Below are 18,305 nucleotides of genomic sequence, written 5' to 3' on the forward strand. Positions count from 1 at the left end.
ACTACACACCACAGAGATGATAAACAAACAAACAAAAATCACCTTTTAGTTTTTTTCTTCATGAGTTATAGGCACATTGCCATTTGGAAGTTAGAAGCTGGAATTTTTAATAATATTTTTATTTACAAACAAAAAAGTTAGTAAATTTTATAATAAAATTAAAAGTCTTCCAAATCCAAAAAAAATTTGTGTCTCCTCCAAGGTCAGAAGCTAAATGAATACTTGCATAAACAATTGTTAAATGATTGGCAGTCTCTGCAGAGCTTTCTGTAATGAGACTGTACCTTTATGAAGATATATTTAAGAAGATACATTTCTCTCACGCAGATTAGCTATCTTAGGGCTGTCAAATGAGGGTTGGGGGAAAGAGGAGAGGAAGGAGAGAATAGAACACTTTGACCTCTATGGTGAGTGCTTTAGCCCTTACAGAGCACTTTGAAACAAAATTATCTGAAGTTGTAAAGCAGAACGCTTGGTGGCGCTGCAGGCTAAGAAACGAAAACCTGCAGCCTGCATGACTGTAAAAGCAGAGCCATTTGCCGCTGAGAAGGAAAGCTTTTTAACATTTCTGCCGATAGATCCTTTCAGAGAGACAGATACACCGCGTCCAGCAATGTCACAAAGAAAAGAAGCTCAAAATTATTGAGCCAAGATTCCTGAGTTGCTCACAGAGCAATTCTTGTGTGATTAACTGCTGCTTCTTTTGGACCTGAGGAACGATGGAGACACCACTTTACAAGGCACTACAGGAAAGGCAAGTGACCGCCATTGTCTTTCTTTTACTATTGTGGGAGGCAGGCAGTGCGACCGTTAAGTATTCGATTCTAGAGGAAACAGACAGGGGCTCTTTGGTGGGCAACCTGGCAAAAGATTTGGGGTTGGGCTTAAGGGATCTGGTCATCAGGGGCGCCCAGATTCTTAACAAAGGGAACAAACAACTCTTGCAGCTGGAACAGAAGAGTGGGAATTTGGTTCTGAAAGAGAAATTGGATCGGGAGGAGTTATGTGGAAGCACGGACCCGTGCATCCTATATTTCCAAGTGTTACTAAAGAGCCCAGTGCAATTTATTCAAGGGGAAATACAGCTCCAAGATGTAAACGACCACGCTCCAGAATTCATGGAAGATGAAATTCTCCTTAAAATCCTGGAAAGTAGTCATCCAGGGACCAAGTTTCCACTGAAAATAGCTCAAGATTTGGACGTAGGTAGCAACACAGTTCAGAACTATACAATCAGTATCAACTCCCATTTTCACCTTCTCACCCGCAATCACAGCGATGGCAGGAAATACCCTGAGCTGGTGTTAGACAAAGCACTGGACCGGGAGGAACAGGCAGAGGTTAGATTAACACTCACGGCTCTGGACGGCGGGACACCTCCCAAGATTGGGACTACCCAGGTTCTCATCATGGTCCTGGACATTAATGACAATGCCCCGGAATTTGCCCAGGGGCTCTATGAGGTGCAGGTTCAGGAGAGCAGCCCCGTAGGCTCACTTGTTATCACCGTGTCCGCGAGAGATTTAGACGCTGGGGTCCACGGAGAGCTGTCCTATTCGCTTTTTCAATCCTCAAATCAGGTGCTTCGGGCTTTTGAAATAAATACAGACACCGGAGAAATTAGAATAAAAAGACTATTGGACTTTGAGGAAATTCAGTCTTACCGCATGGAAATCGAGGCCTCTGATGGGGGTCTTTCAGGAAAATGCACGGTACTAATAGACGTGACGGATGTAAATGACAATGCCCCTGAACTCACCATGTCATTACTTATCAGTGATATTCCAGAAAATTCTCCTGAAAGTGTAGTCGCCATCTTTGGAATTTCAGATCCAGACTCTGGAGAGAATGGGAAAATGATTTGCTCCATCCAAGGCCAACTTCCTTTCCTCTTGAAACCTAATGGAGATAATTTCTATACTTTGGTAACCGAAGGCGCACTGGACAGAGAGAGCAGATCTGAGTACAACGTCACCATCACAGTCACCGACATGGGCACACCCAGGCTCACAACCCAGCACACCATAACAGTGCAGGTCTCCGATGTCAACGACAACGCCCCCGCCTTCAATCAAAGCTCCTACACCCTGTTTGTCCAAGAGAACAACAGCCCCGCCCTGCACATAGGCACCATCAGCGCCACAGACTCAGACTCAGGCTCCAATGCCCACATCACCTACTCACTAATAACCACCCACGACCCGCAGCTGGACCTCTCCTCGCTCATCTCCATCAATGCCGACAATGGACAGCTGTTTGCGCTCAGGTCCCTGGACTACGAGGTCCTGCAGGCCTTCGAGTTCCACGTAGGCGCCACAGACCAAGGCTCGCCTGCTCTCAGCAGCCAGGCGCTGGTCCACGTGCAGGTGCTGGACGCCAACGACAATGCGCCCTTCGTGCTCTACCCTCTGCAGAACGCCTCTGCGCCCTTCACAGAACTGGTGCCCAGGGCTGCGGAGCCAGGATACTTGGTCACCAAGGTGGTGGCTGTGGACCGCGACTCTGGTCAGAACGCCTGGCTGTCGTTCCAACTGCTGAAGGCCACGGAGCCAGGGCTGTTCAGCGTGTGGGCTCACAATGGCGAGGTGCGCACCTCCAGGCTGTTGAGCGAGCGCGAGGCGCCCAAGCACAGGCTGTTACTGCTGGTCAAGGACAATGGTGACCCTCCACGCTCTTCCAGCGTCACTCTGCATGTGCTGCTGGTGGATGGCTTCTCTCAGCCCTACCTGCCTCTACCGGAGGTGGCGCGCGACCCCACACGGGACGAAGACCTGCTTACTTTGTACCTGGTCATTGCCTTGGCATCCGTGTCTTCGCTCTTTCTCTTGTCTGTGCTGCTGTTCGTGGGGGTGAGGCTGTGCAGAAGGGCCAGGGCAGCCTCTCTGGGTGGCTGCTCTGCGCCTGAGGGACACTTTCCTGGACACCTGGTTGATGTCAGTGGCACGGGGACCCTGTCCCAGAGCCTCCAGTATGAGGTGTGTCTGACGGGAGGTACGGGGACAAATGAGTTCAAATTTCTTAAACCAGTACTTCCCAACTTCTTGGATGAAGCGGCTTATCGGAACGATGAGGAACATTTCAACTTTAGGGATCATTTGGGGTTTAACTAGAAACCATGCTTTGATCTTGTGGGATGAATTACTGTCTTCACTGATGCATGTCTAATTTCCCAACCCTTCATTCATTGTAAGGAGCGAATTAGCACGTTACTAATAGTCACATTTATAGCTGTTTCTAATTGTTGATGATTCCTTGCATTTTTGTTAACCAGCTTACGCTCAAGTGCACGAAAGAGCTGCAAAATGTCCTTGCTTGGTGGTATTATTTTCACCACACATTTTACAATGTCACAGATGTTCTCAGGTCCCTGGTATTTAAGCCTATCCGTTGATTTCTTGTAATCAAAGGACCCGTGTTTAAAAGTTATGTTTATCATTAGCATGAATTTAACGCTATTGCAAATGATGGCTTTCAGCTTTAAATATAATTTTCAATTATGTGAACCTTTTCATGATCTTCTAGATCTTATGAATCTACTGCAAGTTGTCTCAAGAGCTCTATTTTCTTTCTTCAACTGAACCATTGATTAATCAAGACTTTGTTTCTAAATTGAGTGTTTTCTTTCAAAATTGATAAAATTTCATTAAATCATCTTTTGGCATTCTGAAAAACTTGGTCTATCAAAAAAGTGATAGACTTATTGGTACACTTGTGATTCATTTCCCATAAATGGTTTTGATGTGTAGCTATTTATTCTCATTCTTTTAACGTGATATGTGCTCTGTATAACTAATACATACCCAGTAAGCACAAAGAAGACACATTAGTATGCTTTCACCAGAAAATTGTCATTAGGTCAGCATCGTTCTAAAATAAATAATGTCTGGTGCTCGGGGTGCAGCCCAATGAAAGAACATGTGCTTAGCATGCACGGTGCCCTGGATCCAATGCCCAACATCAAAAAGAAATAAGTCAATAAGTTCTTCATATGAATGTAAATGAGACAATCTAACGAATGAGAACAGTTCTCTAAAAGTGAATTACAGTAAACTTATAACATCTGGTTAAAACTATGGGGGGCTGCTGGAAAGATGACTTGTGCTTAAGAGCGAATATTCTTCTGCGAACCCCAGTTCAGTTCCCGGCACTCATATCTGGTGGTTCACCACAGACTTTAATCCCAGCAACAGTGAGATCCAGTGCCCTCTCTGGGTGCCCATGGGTAGCCACATACATACAGAGAATAATTTAAATATTTGGTGAAATTCAGTAGCTCAGCCATTTAATCTTTGATCTTTCTTTGATAAAAGACTTCTAAATAACTGACATTTACTTTTGCCCTGCCAAGTTTCTTCAACAATTTGTCTAGGTTATAAAATTATTTGCAGATGTCTGTTCATTATTGATATTCTTTCACCGTCTTTTAGGTTTCTGTAGTGTTGATTGCAGTGTCTCCATTTTCATCTCTGATTGGTTTGCTTTTCTTTCACTTTTAGTCAAGCCGAATGTTTGTCAGCTTTCTTTCTATTTTTAAAGAACTGCTCTTGGTTGCCTTCATCTGTCGTGGGTTATTCAGCTTCTTGATTGCTTGTTTCTACCCTACTGGTTCTTTTCATCTATTAATTTTGACCTTGGTTTGTTCTTGTCCTCTTGGTCCTTTGAAGCACGGTGACGGACTGTTTTTCTTGGAGCTTTATTTTCTTTTAGTGGCTGCATTGATTGTTTTAAATTTCCCTTTTAGTACTGCTTTTGCTGTATCTCATTGACTGTAGAGTGTTGGGCTCATTTTCATTTGTTTGATAGAATTTTTTTTATTTTAATCTTTGATTAATCAATTTCTCAATAGTAGGTTGTTTAATGTTTAAGTTTTCTATTTCTCCCTTGTTAATATATGGTCTAATGTACCCTAGGGCATGCTGGAACTTCATTGGCCATGATGGCATTGAACTTGAGATCTCACTTCAGCCTACCAAGTGGTGGGATTACATAGTAGGGCCACTACACATAGCTTAAGTTTTCTTATCTTTCTTATGCTTGCTATGTTTTGTTTTTATTTTTACCAGAATGTAGATATTCTCCAGCTAGTTTTTAAAAATTCATCTGATTAAATTTTCAGTCTTTGGTATCATAGTATTGCTTTAAAACAGCTCATTCATGTCCCATAAATGTTTCTTTCTATGGTGGCTTTTAAGTTTTAAAATAAATGGTGAGATTTAATTAATATGTGGTTATTTCCTAGTGGTATATAATGTATATACCTCTGTGTATAATTATTATCACTATCAAAATTGAAATACTTTCATCACCCCAAAAATGAACTCGGTGTCAATTAAAACAAATAAGACAGATACACACACACACACCTCTCTAGTCCATGGTAAACTGCTAATCAGTTTTCTATGTCTTTGGATTTTATTCATTCTGTACATTTTATATACATGAAATCATATAATATGTAGCATTTTGTGTCTGGCTTTTCTCACTTAGCATAACATTTTTAAGGCCCATCCTGTTATAATATATATCAGTATTTTCTATTGGATGAATCTACCATACTTTTCTCATTAGACATAAGAAACTTTGAATATTATAAATAATGATGCTATAAGCACTCATATACAAGGTTTTTCTGCACATGTTTTTAATTATTTTGAGACAAGCCTATGATTAGAATTACTGTGTTGCAAAGGGACTAGATCTTTGTTTTCTAAGACAGGGTTTCTCTGTGTAACCCTGGCTGTCTTGGAACTCGCTCTGTAAACAAGACTGGCCTTGAACTCACAGAGATCCACCTCCCTCTGCTCCCTGAGTGCTGCATAACGATATCTTTTGAGTTACTGCATTATTGTCAAAGTATTTTTCAAAGAGAATGCCATTTTACATTCCTCCCAACAGTGTACAGAGAAATGAATTCCTCCATATCCTGTTTTGTTCTTGATTGTTGTCATCCTGTGTGTGGAGAAGCACCTCACTCTGGTTTGACTTTCAGCTCCCAGATGATGACCGGAATTTAGAGGATTTCCATGTGTTTATTGGCCACTTGAGTATATTCTCCAATGGCATTCCTATGTGTTGAATTGTAGCAATACAGTTTAAACTAGAGCCTCATTGAATAATGTATGAACATTTTATGAACAATTCTCATGTTGTATGCTACCATTTTACCTTGTTGATAATGTCCTTTGAAGAAAAAACTTACTTTGGTAAACCTAATGTTTTGATTTTTATTTGGTGGTTTGTACTTTAGGTGTCATATTTTGGAAATCATTGCCTAATGAAAAATTATGATGATTATGCTATTTCCTACGAAGGGCTTTTTAATTTTGCCCTTTACACTTGAGGTCAATATTTTATAACACCATTTTATTGTTTTAACCCTTAAATTTATATTGTTAATTTGTCTATAGTGTTCTTTCATTTTGTTACAGAAGTCAAGTATTTTATGATACTTTTGAAAGCATTAATTTTAAGTTTTAAAAGTACTTCTAATAGCAGATTAAGGAGAGAATCAAGATAAACCTATGAACTCAAATTGAAAGGAATTCCCAGCTTCCTTACTCATGTCTGAATCATCCATATTATCTTATCCCTTGCTTCATTTCAACAGAAGTAGACCCTTATGAACATTAATAGGTCTGAAGTCTCACATCACTGAGAAGTATGGTTTAGCTGGGTATAAAATTCTTTAGTCAACATTCTTAAGATGTATGCTGAGAACCAAATTCCTCTGAAAATAGCAATAAGTGTTTTGAACCACTGAGTCATCTCTCAAGCCCCTCCTCAAAGATATTTTAATACAAACATTTTATTGAATATACTGGAAGAGGACAAAGGGCTAGGTTGGAAGTACAGAACCACTTGCAAGTTATGTGAACAGGGCAAGGAACATCTTTCTATGTTCCAATGGTAAAAATTTTTTTTGTGTGTAGGTCACAGCTGTGTAATTAGTGCTATGGGAGGGAGAGCAGTCCATATTACCAGGTGTACACTTTTGGATATGAGTACAGTGAATGTACCTTCCAGTTCTAATTTGAGGCTTAATATAGGGCTCTAGGCTTCATAGCACACTGTGGATCCATTACAGCCTGGTCTGGCCTGGCCTAGCTGTCATCACCATTTCCAAGAGAGTCTGGAGATTTGTAGGAAGACAGAAGAACAAAAATATGTGTTAAAGTGATGGGTAGAGGCAGCTGCCACAATACCTAAGAACCTGAGTCTGATCTCCAGGTCTCACATACATTAAGGACTCAATCTCCTTGCAACTTGTCCTCTGACAACCACTCAAGCACCATGGCATTGTGGGTGATCACACAAAAACCATAAGCCAACCTAGGAAGACTGACAACTGGCCGACCTCACTACTTGCCCAAAGTGAGGAGAGATGAAGTCCAGCCTGGACTACTGATCAACCTTATTTCTTTGGAGGATAAGGAAGAAGAGAGAATGGATGGAGAGGAAAGAGGAGAGAAAAGGAGATGTTAAAAGGAGTGATGATGACCAAGATTTTAAAGAAGGACAATTGGTAGATCTTGTCACCTGACAGAAGAGAGTGGAGATCAATCTACTCTAGACAGCTTATGAATCTTACTCTTGAGGAGGAGAGGGAGAGAGAAGAGAACAGACCTCCTCAGATTTTTTACATCAAATTTTATATTAGTTCTTCCATGATAATTTCTCAATTCATCTATAGTTAGGTGAACTTTAGCCTTAAGTAGTTTATTTCAATAAATACTCATGAATGGCCAGGTAGTGATGGCACATGCCTTTAATCCTAGCACTCAGGAGACAGAGGCAGGCAGAGCTCTGTGAGTTTGAAGCTATCCTGGTTTACAGAGTGCAGGCCCCAAAGCTACACAGAGAAACCCTATCTCAAAATACAAAAAATACTCATGAATACTGATATAATATTTATTAATTCTTTACTGTTTGTTGAATTGTTTTCTCTGTATTTGAACAATATAAATTGGGTAAATTATTGAGCCAAAATTGCTTTCCTTCACAACATTCCTCAGTACATTGTGTATAAAAAAAGAAGTCTGGAGCTTCTGTTTTTTGACTTGTAGGTCAAATCCAACAAGAGTAGCCAGGCATGGTGATCCATGTCTTTAATCACAGTACTCAAGAGGCAGAAACAGAAGATTCTCTGTGAGTTCGAAGCCATGTGCACCTGAACACAAATACCACATGCACAAACAAAAAATAATTTTTCAAAGATCATAACAAAATTTATCTTTCATACATCCTTTTATGAAAACTACAGGATAGTGTCTATAAAAGGAAAAGGTATCTCAAAGTAGGAAAAAGAGAGAGACTTTCAAGAAGAGCTAATAGCTATAACTTCAAAGTGTTCCACATAAGAGAAACAGAAGGGACATTGCCAAATTCTTTTTATGAGGCTACAGTTACCCTGATACCAAAACCACACAAAGACTCTACCAACAAAGAGAATTACAGACCAATCTCACTCATGAACATGGATTCAAAAGTACTCAATAAAATACTGGCAAACCGAATCCAAGAACACATCAAAAAAAATCATCCACTATGACCAAGTCAGCTTTATCCCAGAGAAGCAAGGCAGGTTCAAAATACAAAAATCTATCAATGTAATCCATCATATAAATAAACTGAAAGAAAAAAACCATATGATCATTTGATCAGGTGCTGAAAAAGCACTTGACAAAATCCAACACTCCTTCATGATAAAGGTTTTGGAGAGATCAGAGATACAAGGAACAACATATCAAAATATAATAAAAGCAATATACAGCAATCTGACAGCTAACATCAAATTAAATGGAGAGAAACTCAAGGTGATTTCACTAAAATCAGGAATAAGACAAGGCTGTCCATTCTTTCCATATCTTTTCAACATAGTTCTTGAAGTTTTGGCAATAGCAATAAGACAACAAAAAGAGATCAAGGGGATTCAGATTGGAAAGGAAGAAGTCAAACTTTCATTGTTTGAAGATGATATGATGGTGTACATAAGTGACTCCCAAAAACTTTTCCTGAGAACTCCTACAGCTGATAAATACCTTCAGTGATGTGGCAGGATACAAGATCAACTAAAAAAAAATCAGTAGCCCTCCTATACACAAAGGATAAAGAAGCAGAAAGGGAAATTAAAGAAACACCACCTTTCACAATAGCCATAAATAAACATAAAATATCTTGGGGTAACACTAACCAAAGAAGTGAAAGACCTGTTTGACAAGAACTTTAAGTCTTTGAAGAAAGAAATTGAAGAAGATACCAGAAAATGGAAGATCTCCCATGTTCATGGATAGAAAGGATCAACATAGTAAAAATTTCAGTCCTATCAAAAGCAATATAGATTCAATGCAATCCCCATAAAAATCCCAACACAATTCTTCACAGTCATTGAAAGAAAAATAATCAACTTCATATGAAAAAAAACAAAAAAACCCAGTATAGCCAAAACCATCCTGTACAATAAAGGAACTTCTGGAGGCATCACAATCCCTGACATCAACCCCTATTATAGAGCCACAGTCATGAAAACAGCTTGGTATTGGCATAAAAACAGAGATGTTGACCAACAGAATCAAATTGAAGACCCGAATATTAATCCAGACACCTGTAAACACCTGATTTTTGACAAAGAAGCTAAAATTATACAATGGAAGAAAAGAAAGCATCTTCAACAAATGGTGCTTGCATAACTGGATGTCAACATGTAGAAGAATGAAAATAGATCCATATGTATCATCAACCACAAAACTCAAGTCCAAATGGATTAAAGACCTCAATATAAATCCAACCACACTGAATCTGATAGAAGAGAAAGTGAGAAGTAGTCTTCAAGGCATGGGCACAGAAGACCATTCCTAAATATAACCCCAGTAGCACAAACACTAAGAGCAACAATAAATAAATGAGACATCCTGAAACTGAGAAGCTTCTGTAAAGCAAAGGACACAGTCAATAAGACAAAAAAAACAACCTACTAAATGGGAGAAGATCTAGATCTTCACCAAACCCACATCAGACAAAGGTCTGATCTCCAAAATGCATAAAGAACTCAAAAAATTAGACAGTAAAATTCTAAATAACCCAATTAAAAATGGTGTACTGAACTAAACAGAGAATTCTCAACAGAAGAAGTTCAAATGGCCCAAAAGATACTTAAGGAAATGTTCAACATTCTTAGCTATCAGGGAAATGCAAATCAGAACAACTCTGAGATACCATCTTACACCTGTCAGAATGGCTAAGATCAAAACCACTAATGATAGCTTATGCTGGAGAGGATGTGGAGTAAGGGGAATACCCCTCCATTGCTGGTGGGAATGCAAACTTGGACAACCACTTTGGAAATCAGTATGGCAGTTTCTCAGAAAATTGGGATTCAACCTACCTCAGGATCCAGCAATACCACTCTTAGGCATATACCCAAAAGATGCTCAATCATGCTACAAAGACATTTGTTCAACTATGTTCATAGCAGCATTATTTGTAATAGCCAGAACCTGGAAACAACCTAGATGCCCCTCAACTGAAGAATGGATAAAGAAAATGTGGCACATTTACACATTAGAGTACTACCCAGGGGGAAAAAAACAAAAAACAATCACATCTTGAATTTTGCCTGCAAATGGATGTAATTAGAAAACACAATCCTGAGTGAGGTAACCCAGACCCAAAAAGATGAATATGGTATGTACTCACTCATAAGTAGATACTAGATATAAACAAAGGACATTGGGCCTATAGTTCATGATCCTAGAGAAGCTAAGTAATAAGGTGGACCCAAAGAAAAGCATATATAGACACACCTGAAAATTGGAAACAGACAAGATAGCTTGACAAAATTGGGAGCATGGGGGCAGGGGAAGAAGGAAAGGTAAAGGGGAAAGAGGAGGGGAGAAGGGGGTTGAGAAGAACTTGAGGAAATTGGCTAGACAAAGTGGAAGAAGGTCAGAGATGCAAGCAAGGAAAGAGATATCGTGATTGAGGGAGCCATTATAGGGTTAGCAGAAACTGGCTCTAGAGGAATTCCCAGGAATCTACAAGGATGATACTGCCACAAACCCTAAGCAATAGAGGAGATGGGGCCTGATCTTGACTTGTCCTGTAGTCAGACTGATGATTATCTTAAATATCACCAGAGAACCTTCATCCAACAACAGATGGAAACAGAGGCAGAGACCCACATCAGAGCACGGGACTGAGCTCCCAAGGTCCAGTTGAAGAGTGGAAGGAATGAGAATATGAGCAAAGAGGTCAAGACCATGAAGGGTTCATCCACTGAAACAGTTTACCTGAGCTAACTGGAGCTCACCACTCCAGCTGGACTGGGAAGGAACAAGCATAGGACCAAACTAGTCCCTCTGAATGTGTTGACAGTTGTATGGCTGGGGTAGACTGAGGGGCCACTGGCAGTGGCACTGGAATTTATCTCTACTACATGTACTGGCTTTTTGGGATCCTATTCTCTTTGGATGTATACCTTGCTCAGCCTAGATGTAGTAGGGAGGGCCTTGGACCTTCCACAAAGCAATGTGCCTTACCCTCTCTTAGGATTAGATAGGGGTGGGGTGGGCGGGTGTGTGGAAGGAATGGGAGGAAGGGAGGGAATGGGAATTTGGATTGGTATTTTTTTAAATCTAATAAATAAAAAAGAAATTATTTTTATGATAATTCAATAATGAATAAATATAAGTATATCTTTAAAAAAAGAAAAGGAGAGAGAGGAAGAAGAAGAAGAAGAAGAAGGAGAAGGAGAAGAGAACACACAAAACAAGGGGAAAGAGAAATGAATGTCCATGTATGATTGCAGGATGATGACCGTGTATCAAGCATAGCAAACAGCAGTGAATCATTGTGACTCAAGGAATTGGTGTCCTGCAGAATATTCTTTGGTGAGCCCCTTGACATCATATCTTCTCAGTCACAGGAACCTATTAAAATGTGATTTCTTAGCTGGGCAGTGGTGGCGCACGCCTTTAATCCCAGCACTCAGGAGGCAGAGGCAGATGGATCTCTGTGAGTTCGAGACCAGCCTGGTCTACAGAGCTAGTTCCAGGACAGGCTCCAAATCCACAGAGAAACCCTGTCTCGAAAATAAAAAAAAAAATGTGATTTTTTAAAGCCCATGAGTAAATGGGAGAACAGAAAGATACAAAAAATATCATAACTTGGAAACCTAACTAGAATAAATGAAAGAATCCCATTGATGACAACAAAGAGAAGTTCCAAGCTGTGTAAAAGATGTAGAAAGCAACTGTCCCATTTAAAAGGGAGCTGGTATCTTGGAAGACACGGGAATCACCGTGTGTGGAATTGCACTAGGAGGCAACTGGAATCATGGGAAGACATGGATAAGTGCTATTGGTAAAGAAAAGTAAAAGCCAAGGCAGTTATTAATGTCAAGAAAATAAGAACGGAATCCATAATTATTACACAGCAATGTTCCTAACACATAGTAAAAAAAAAAGGGCATGAAAGAGCTCAAATTTAATCCAATTTACAAAGGAGTCAGTTGATAACACATGAGATTAAGATATGTTTTTTAAAAAATCAGTGGCAGCGGAGGTGACTGAAAAGCCTAAAAATGACTGTATCCTGGGAGAGAAACAGAGAAGGGGAGAGAAGGGAGGGATCATTGTATTAGGTCTTTCAGTGTTTGGTTTTTAAAAATAAAGGCTACATTTTATTCTGGGATAACACTAATTTTAAAAGGCCAGAAAGCTGCAGTTCTTACAAGTCTCACCACCACTGGAAGATAAGCTATGAGACATTGCTGATAATAACAGGAAAAGCTAAGTATGCTGATGGATGTGAAAACTAGAAAAATGGCTTTTAAGACAAGGTACTTAACAAATTCTGAACAGGCATAACCCAGTACAGAATGGAGAAGATACAGATCCAATGAAAACACTGAACTCGGGCAGTTTAAGAGGCAAATTGAAGTAAGCACGTAGAAGGAAACAACTCACCTGTGCCTGTTCTGGTCTGTGAAAGCAGATGGAGAAGCTTCCTCCCTCTTCTACGAGCTAGGATGACAATCTACTGCCCAAACCATATGAGTCAACCATTAAGGGAAAATTGGGCTAAAATATCCTAAAAGTAGGTTGACATATCAAATCTACCTGTTCATCAAAACTAATCATGGTAAAGATTAATTTATGTTAAAGACACAAGAATTCAAAAGCTAAGTAACACATGGAAAATTTAAACAAATATTGTTTTAAAACATTTTGTGAAAGAAATAGAAAACAACCTTGATTTTAAAATCTCAACTCAGTGGTGGTGGAACACACATTTAATCCCAGCACTTGGGAGGCAGAGACAGGAGGGTTTCTGTGAGTTCAAGGCCAGCCTGGTCTACAAAAAGAGTTCCAGGATGGTCAGAGCTGTTACTCAGAGAAACCCTTCATTGGAAAGAAAATGGACAAACAAAAATATCATTTTTTTTACTCTGAGAGCAGCCATCATAAAGATGCAATATCGAAGCAATTCCACAAATGCAAAGCTGACCCTACTTGCTACAGCCAATACTAGAGCATTTGCTGGTTATTGGAGATTTTCACAATTAATACCGATACATAGCACTTAGGACAGAAGGAATGTGAACACCTCAGAGCAGAAAGAATTATTAGAAAGTATAGAAGAAGAGTGAAGACTTTGAAAGTGGAAGAATTGTCCAGGTCACAAGAAACTGGAGAAAAACTCTAGTTGTTCTGTGTTATTAACACAGTTTTGCTAAGTGGTTTATGAGTAGCACAATATTTGTTGATTTCTTGGTGGAGGATTGATTCTGTTTTTATAAACTATACCATCACCATTTGAAACATGAGGTTTTTAGATTTTCTTAAATTTTCGTGGAGAATCAAAATTTAATGTAAAACCCTGGGGCAGAATGCCTTTAATCTGCTGTATTCTTGAAAAAGAGAATAGCACTTGTACAACGCAAGGTGGCGCTGCAGGCTAAAAAGAGGAAAGAGAAAGGGAAGGGGCGAAAATGCACAAAGGACAGTCTAGATTTCCGACAAAGCCTTAGGAAATGAGGCAGCAGTAGCAAGCGCTGGGAGAAGGTGCCTCTCTCTTTTCATAGGAAATCTTAGTGTCCTAAGGATTCCGCTGCTTGCATTCCAGGGAGCTGCTGGAGGCAAAGTGGAAGGATTTTTGGTTTTATTTTGAAAGCCTTAGAAAGAATGGAGGTCAGATTGGAGCAACCTGGGCAGAAAAGGCAAGTACTGTTTCTCTGTGTGTTTCTGGGAGCTGCTTGGGTTGGCGCCGAACAGCTTCAGTATTCTGTGGCGGAGGAAACTGAGAGGGGCACTTTCCTGGCCAATCTAGCTAAGGATTTGGGGTTGGGGCTGGAGGAACTGTCAGCTCGGGGGGCTAGAATTGTTTCAGACCAGAACACGGGCTTTTTACTGTTCAGCACACTTACTGGAGACTTAATTCTGAATGCAAAGCTGGACCGGGAGGAGCTGTGCGGCCCCACGGAGCCCTGTGTGCTGACGTTCCAGGTGCTGTTGGAAAACCCATTTCAGATTCACCGCGCTGCACTGCATGTCAGAGATATAAATGATAATTCCCCAATATTTCTAGACAAAGAAATTCCCTTGAAAATATCAGAAAGTGCAACTCCTGGGGCGAAGTTTCTGCTGGAGAGGGCGCTAGATTCCGACGTGGGGACGAACAGCCTGAGGAACTACACCATCAGTGCCAATGCCTATTTCCACATTCACGTGCACGATGGAGGGGAGGGCACTATCGTCCCTGAATTGGTACTGGATCAAATGCTGGACCGAGAAGAAATAGCAGAGTTCACCTTAACTCTCACAGCCTTAGATGGTGGATCTCCACCCAGGTCTGGGACAGCCCTGGTGCGCATCCTGGTGGTGGACATAAATGACAACTCCCCTGAATTCGTGCAGTCCCTCTACAAAGTACAGTCACTTGAAAACACTCCTGTTGGTTCCTTGGTTGTCGCCGTGTCTGCTAGGGATTTAGACACGGGAAGTTACGGACAGATAGCATACGCATTTTTTTATGCCACCGAAAGAATTCTCCAAACGTTCCAAATCAACTCTACGACTGGCGATCTTTATCTTAAAGGTGAACTCAACTACGAAGCAATTCAAACTTACTCGATAACAATACAGGCCAAAGATGGCGGGGGACTTTCTGGAAAATGCACTGTGGTTGTAGAGGTAATGGATGTAAACGATAACGCACCTGAACTTCTCATGTCGTCGCTTACTAGCCCGATTGCGGAGAACTCACCAGAGACAGTCGTTGCTGTTTTCAGAATTAGAGACAAAGATTCCGGGAACAACGGGAAAACCATGTGCTCCATTCCGCATGATCTCCCCTTTGTCCTGAAGCCATCTGTGGAAAACTTCTATACTCTAGTAACAGAGACGCCTTTAGATAGAGAATCGCAAACCGAGTACAACATCACCATCACAGTCACCGACATGGGCACACCCAGGCTCACAACCCAGCACACCATAACAGTGCAGGTTTCTGACATCAACGACAACGCCCCCGCCTTCACACAAAGCTCCTACACCCTGTTTGTCCAGGAGAACAACAGCCCCGCCCTGCACATAGGCACCATCAGCGCCACAGACTCAGACTCAGGCTCCAATGCTCACATCACCTACTCACTGCTGCCCACCCACGACCCGCAGCTGGATCTCTCCTCGCTCATCTCCATCAATGCCAACAACGGGCAGCTGTTCGCGCTCAGGGCGCTGGACTACGAGGTCCTGAAGACCTTCGAGTTCCTCGTGGGTGCCACAGACCAAGGCTCGCCTGCGCTCAGCAGTCAGGCTCTGGTGCACGTCCAGATTCTGGACGCCAACGACAATGCTCCCTTCGTGCTCTACCCGCTGCAGAACGCCTCTGCGCCTTTCACAGAACTGCTGCCCAGGGCGGCAGAGCCTGGCTACCTGGTCACCAAGGTGGTGGCTGTGGACCGCGACTCTGGCCAGAATGCCTGGTTGTCGTTCCAGCTGCTCAAGGCCACGGAGCCTGGACTGTTCAGCGTGTGGGCTCACAATGGCGAGGTGCACACCTCCAGGCTGCTGAGTGAGCGCGATGCGCCCAAGCACAGGCTGCTGCTTCTGGTCAAGGACAATGGCGATCCTCCGCGGTCTGCCAGTGTCACTCTGCATGTGCTGCTGGTGGATGGCTTCTCTCAGCCCTTCCTCCCTCTACCGGAGGTGGCGCAAGACTCCGCCCAAGATGAGGATGCGCTCACGCTGTACCTGGTCATTGCCTTGGCATCTGTGTCTTCGCTCTTCCTGTTGTCTGTGCTTCTGTTCGTGGGAGTGAGGCTGTGCAGGAGATCCAGGGCGTCCTCTCTGAGTGGCTGCTCTGCGCCTGAGGGACACTTTCCTGGTCACCTGGTGGATGTCAATGGGACAGGGACTCTGTCTCAGAGCTACCAATATGAGGTGTGTCTGACTGGAGGGTCAGGGATAACCAGCGAATTTAATTTCCTAAAGCCAATTGCCCCCAACTTCTTAACCGAAAGCACAGGGAGAGAAGTAGACTAAAAGCTAAGCCCTTTTGGCAGGGGATACAGCCCTAGTTTAAAGCATGCCCTTGTTGCCTGTAGGGGAATTATTTTATGCTAACATCGTAAGGTTAGTTAAATTAGTTCAGAAAAAGAACTCCTTTGCTTATTCCCAAGAACTTTCCCTCGTGCATGAAATTCATGTGATGTGAGCTATCTAAAATTTGATTTGATTCCTCTTTGTTTCTAAGCAGTTGTTGAATTGTGGCCTCTTCAATGACAAATTTTGCTAGGGGTGGTTTAAACGGTTTTTCCATCATCTAATTGATTCATTGATATTTATGTTCCGAGTCGAATGAAGTCACATATAAAAATCCCTGCCTTACATTTGGGGAGGTTATACTCCACAGAATTTCCTTAGGTTTCTTTAGTAATTGCTGTTCATCTTACATAGCTCTTTGGAGACATGGTCCCTCTGTGTCGAGGATGGCTGTGAACTGTTGATCCTCCTGCCTCAGATCCAGTGCTAGCATTTTAGGTATCAGTCTATGTTGTTACTTTATTTCAGAAGAAACCGATGAGTAGAGGTTTTTCAGTAATGAGCAAGTAGACATTCGTAGAGGCTTGGTAAGTCCCACAATTACTAACCAGCAAAGCAGAGCACCTCCTAATTCCTTCTGCTTTATTTTTCTTGTTTAAAGTGTTAGAGAGTCCTCATTCTGTCCATCGCCAGGTATGCTCTTCTCTGTCACTAGGTATCATCTGTGGCTCTCACCCTGCTCACCAGTCTCTCCTGTGTTCAGACACAGCAATACTCCTCTTGGCCTGTAGTCTTATTTCCTTATAAACCCGCAATCCCTCTTTGGGGGTTCATTACCTAACTATTATTAAAGTTCTGACTTAACTAACTCTCAAGTTCCAAAACAGTTGGGTTCTGGCATGGCACAACATGCCTTTAATCCCAGCACTTGAGAGGCAGACACAGGAGGATCACTGTGAGTCTGAGTGAAATGTCCATGATAGCCAAGGCTGCACTGAGACCCTGCAGAGAGGAGGGGGGAGAAGGGGAGGAGGAGAAAGAGTTTTTCTACATTAGATTTTTATATATTTTTGGGTTACTCTCCCTCCACATCTGTTTCTCATTTGTAATATGGGGAGTCCACAAAAATCCTGGAACCTAGATGCTGATATCTCATCTGGAGATGAGGAAACTAAGGCAGAGAAGCTAAATAATTTGTCCAAGGTCACAACTGTTTCTGTGGTTCTTCACACTAAAGGTATATAATTCCTCAAACTTTGTTCCTAGAAACACACATGCACACACTTAAGTATATATTTCTTGCATATATTTTTTCCTTCCGGGCTGTCATTTAAATGTGTGACCTTTGTTCAAATCTCAGTTAGCATTATTGAAAGGATCTCCACCCATGCCATTTCTCTTGTGTGGCTTTTGGGCAGTTGTCTGCCCAAGAAGACAAAGCAATAGGAGAGGTAATGCAACCTTACCTTGCTCACCGCCAGATACAGGCAATTTTAGTTTTTTTTTTTTTTACATCAATTTTCATGCCACGGAATGTTAAGATACAATGAGAACGCTTGGTGGCGCTGCAGGACAAGAAAGTAAAAGTAGAAGGCAGCTGTGGAGGAAAAAAAGGGAAAGAAAAAAATTGCTGAAGCCTGGAAGCCCAGAGGAGCTCGGACACCTCAGAGAGGAGGTCTGCGCCCTCGGGAAAGGACTGGAGTAATTCTCAGGTATCTAGTGAGATAACTACAGTACCAGATACCAGGGGAATTTACAGTTCTG

At 41.7% G+C, this 18,305-nt stretch overlaps 2 protein-coding genes across 2 annotated transcripts; both read left to right on the top strand.

The window, feature by feature from the left end:
- The first annotated feature begins 250 nt into the window (after positions 1-250).
- On the top strand, positions 251-3,668 carry LOC106143994 (protocadherin beta-14). Its single transcript, XM_013349513.2, has one exon. The coding sequence runs from the start codon at positions 720-722 to the stop codon at positions 3,108-3,110; it is 2,391 nt and encodes a 796-aa protein (XP_013204967.1). The 5' UTR covers positions 251-719; the 3' UTR covers positions 3,111-3,668.
- Positions 3,669-14,041: 10,373 nt separating this feature from the next.
- Positions 14,042-16,565, top strand: LOC102000807 (protocadherin beta-7). The gene has a single exon (XM_005355999.2). The coding sequence runs from the start codon at positions 14,181-14,183 to the stop codon at positions 16,539-16,541; it is 2,361 nt and encodes a 786-aa protein (XP_005356056.1). The 5' UTR covers positions 14,042-14,180; the 3' UTR covers positions 16,542-16,565.
- Positions 16,566-18,305: the final 1,740 nt, after the last annotated feature.

This window comes from Microtus ochrogaster, chromosome 18 (genome assembly GCF_000317375.1).
Source record: "Microtus ochrogaster isolate Prairie Vole_2 chromosome 18, MicOch1.0, whole genome shotgun sequence".
NCBI lineage: Eukaryota > Metazoa > Chordata > Mammalia > Rodentia > Cricetidae > Microtus > Microtus ochrogaster.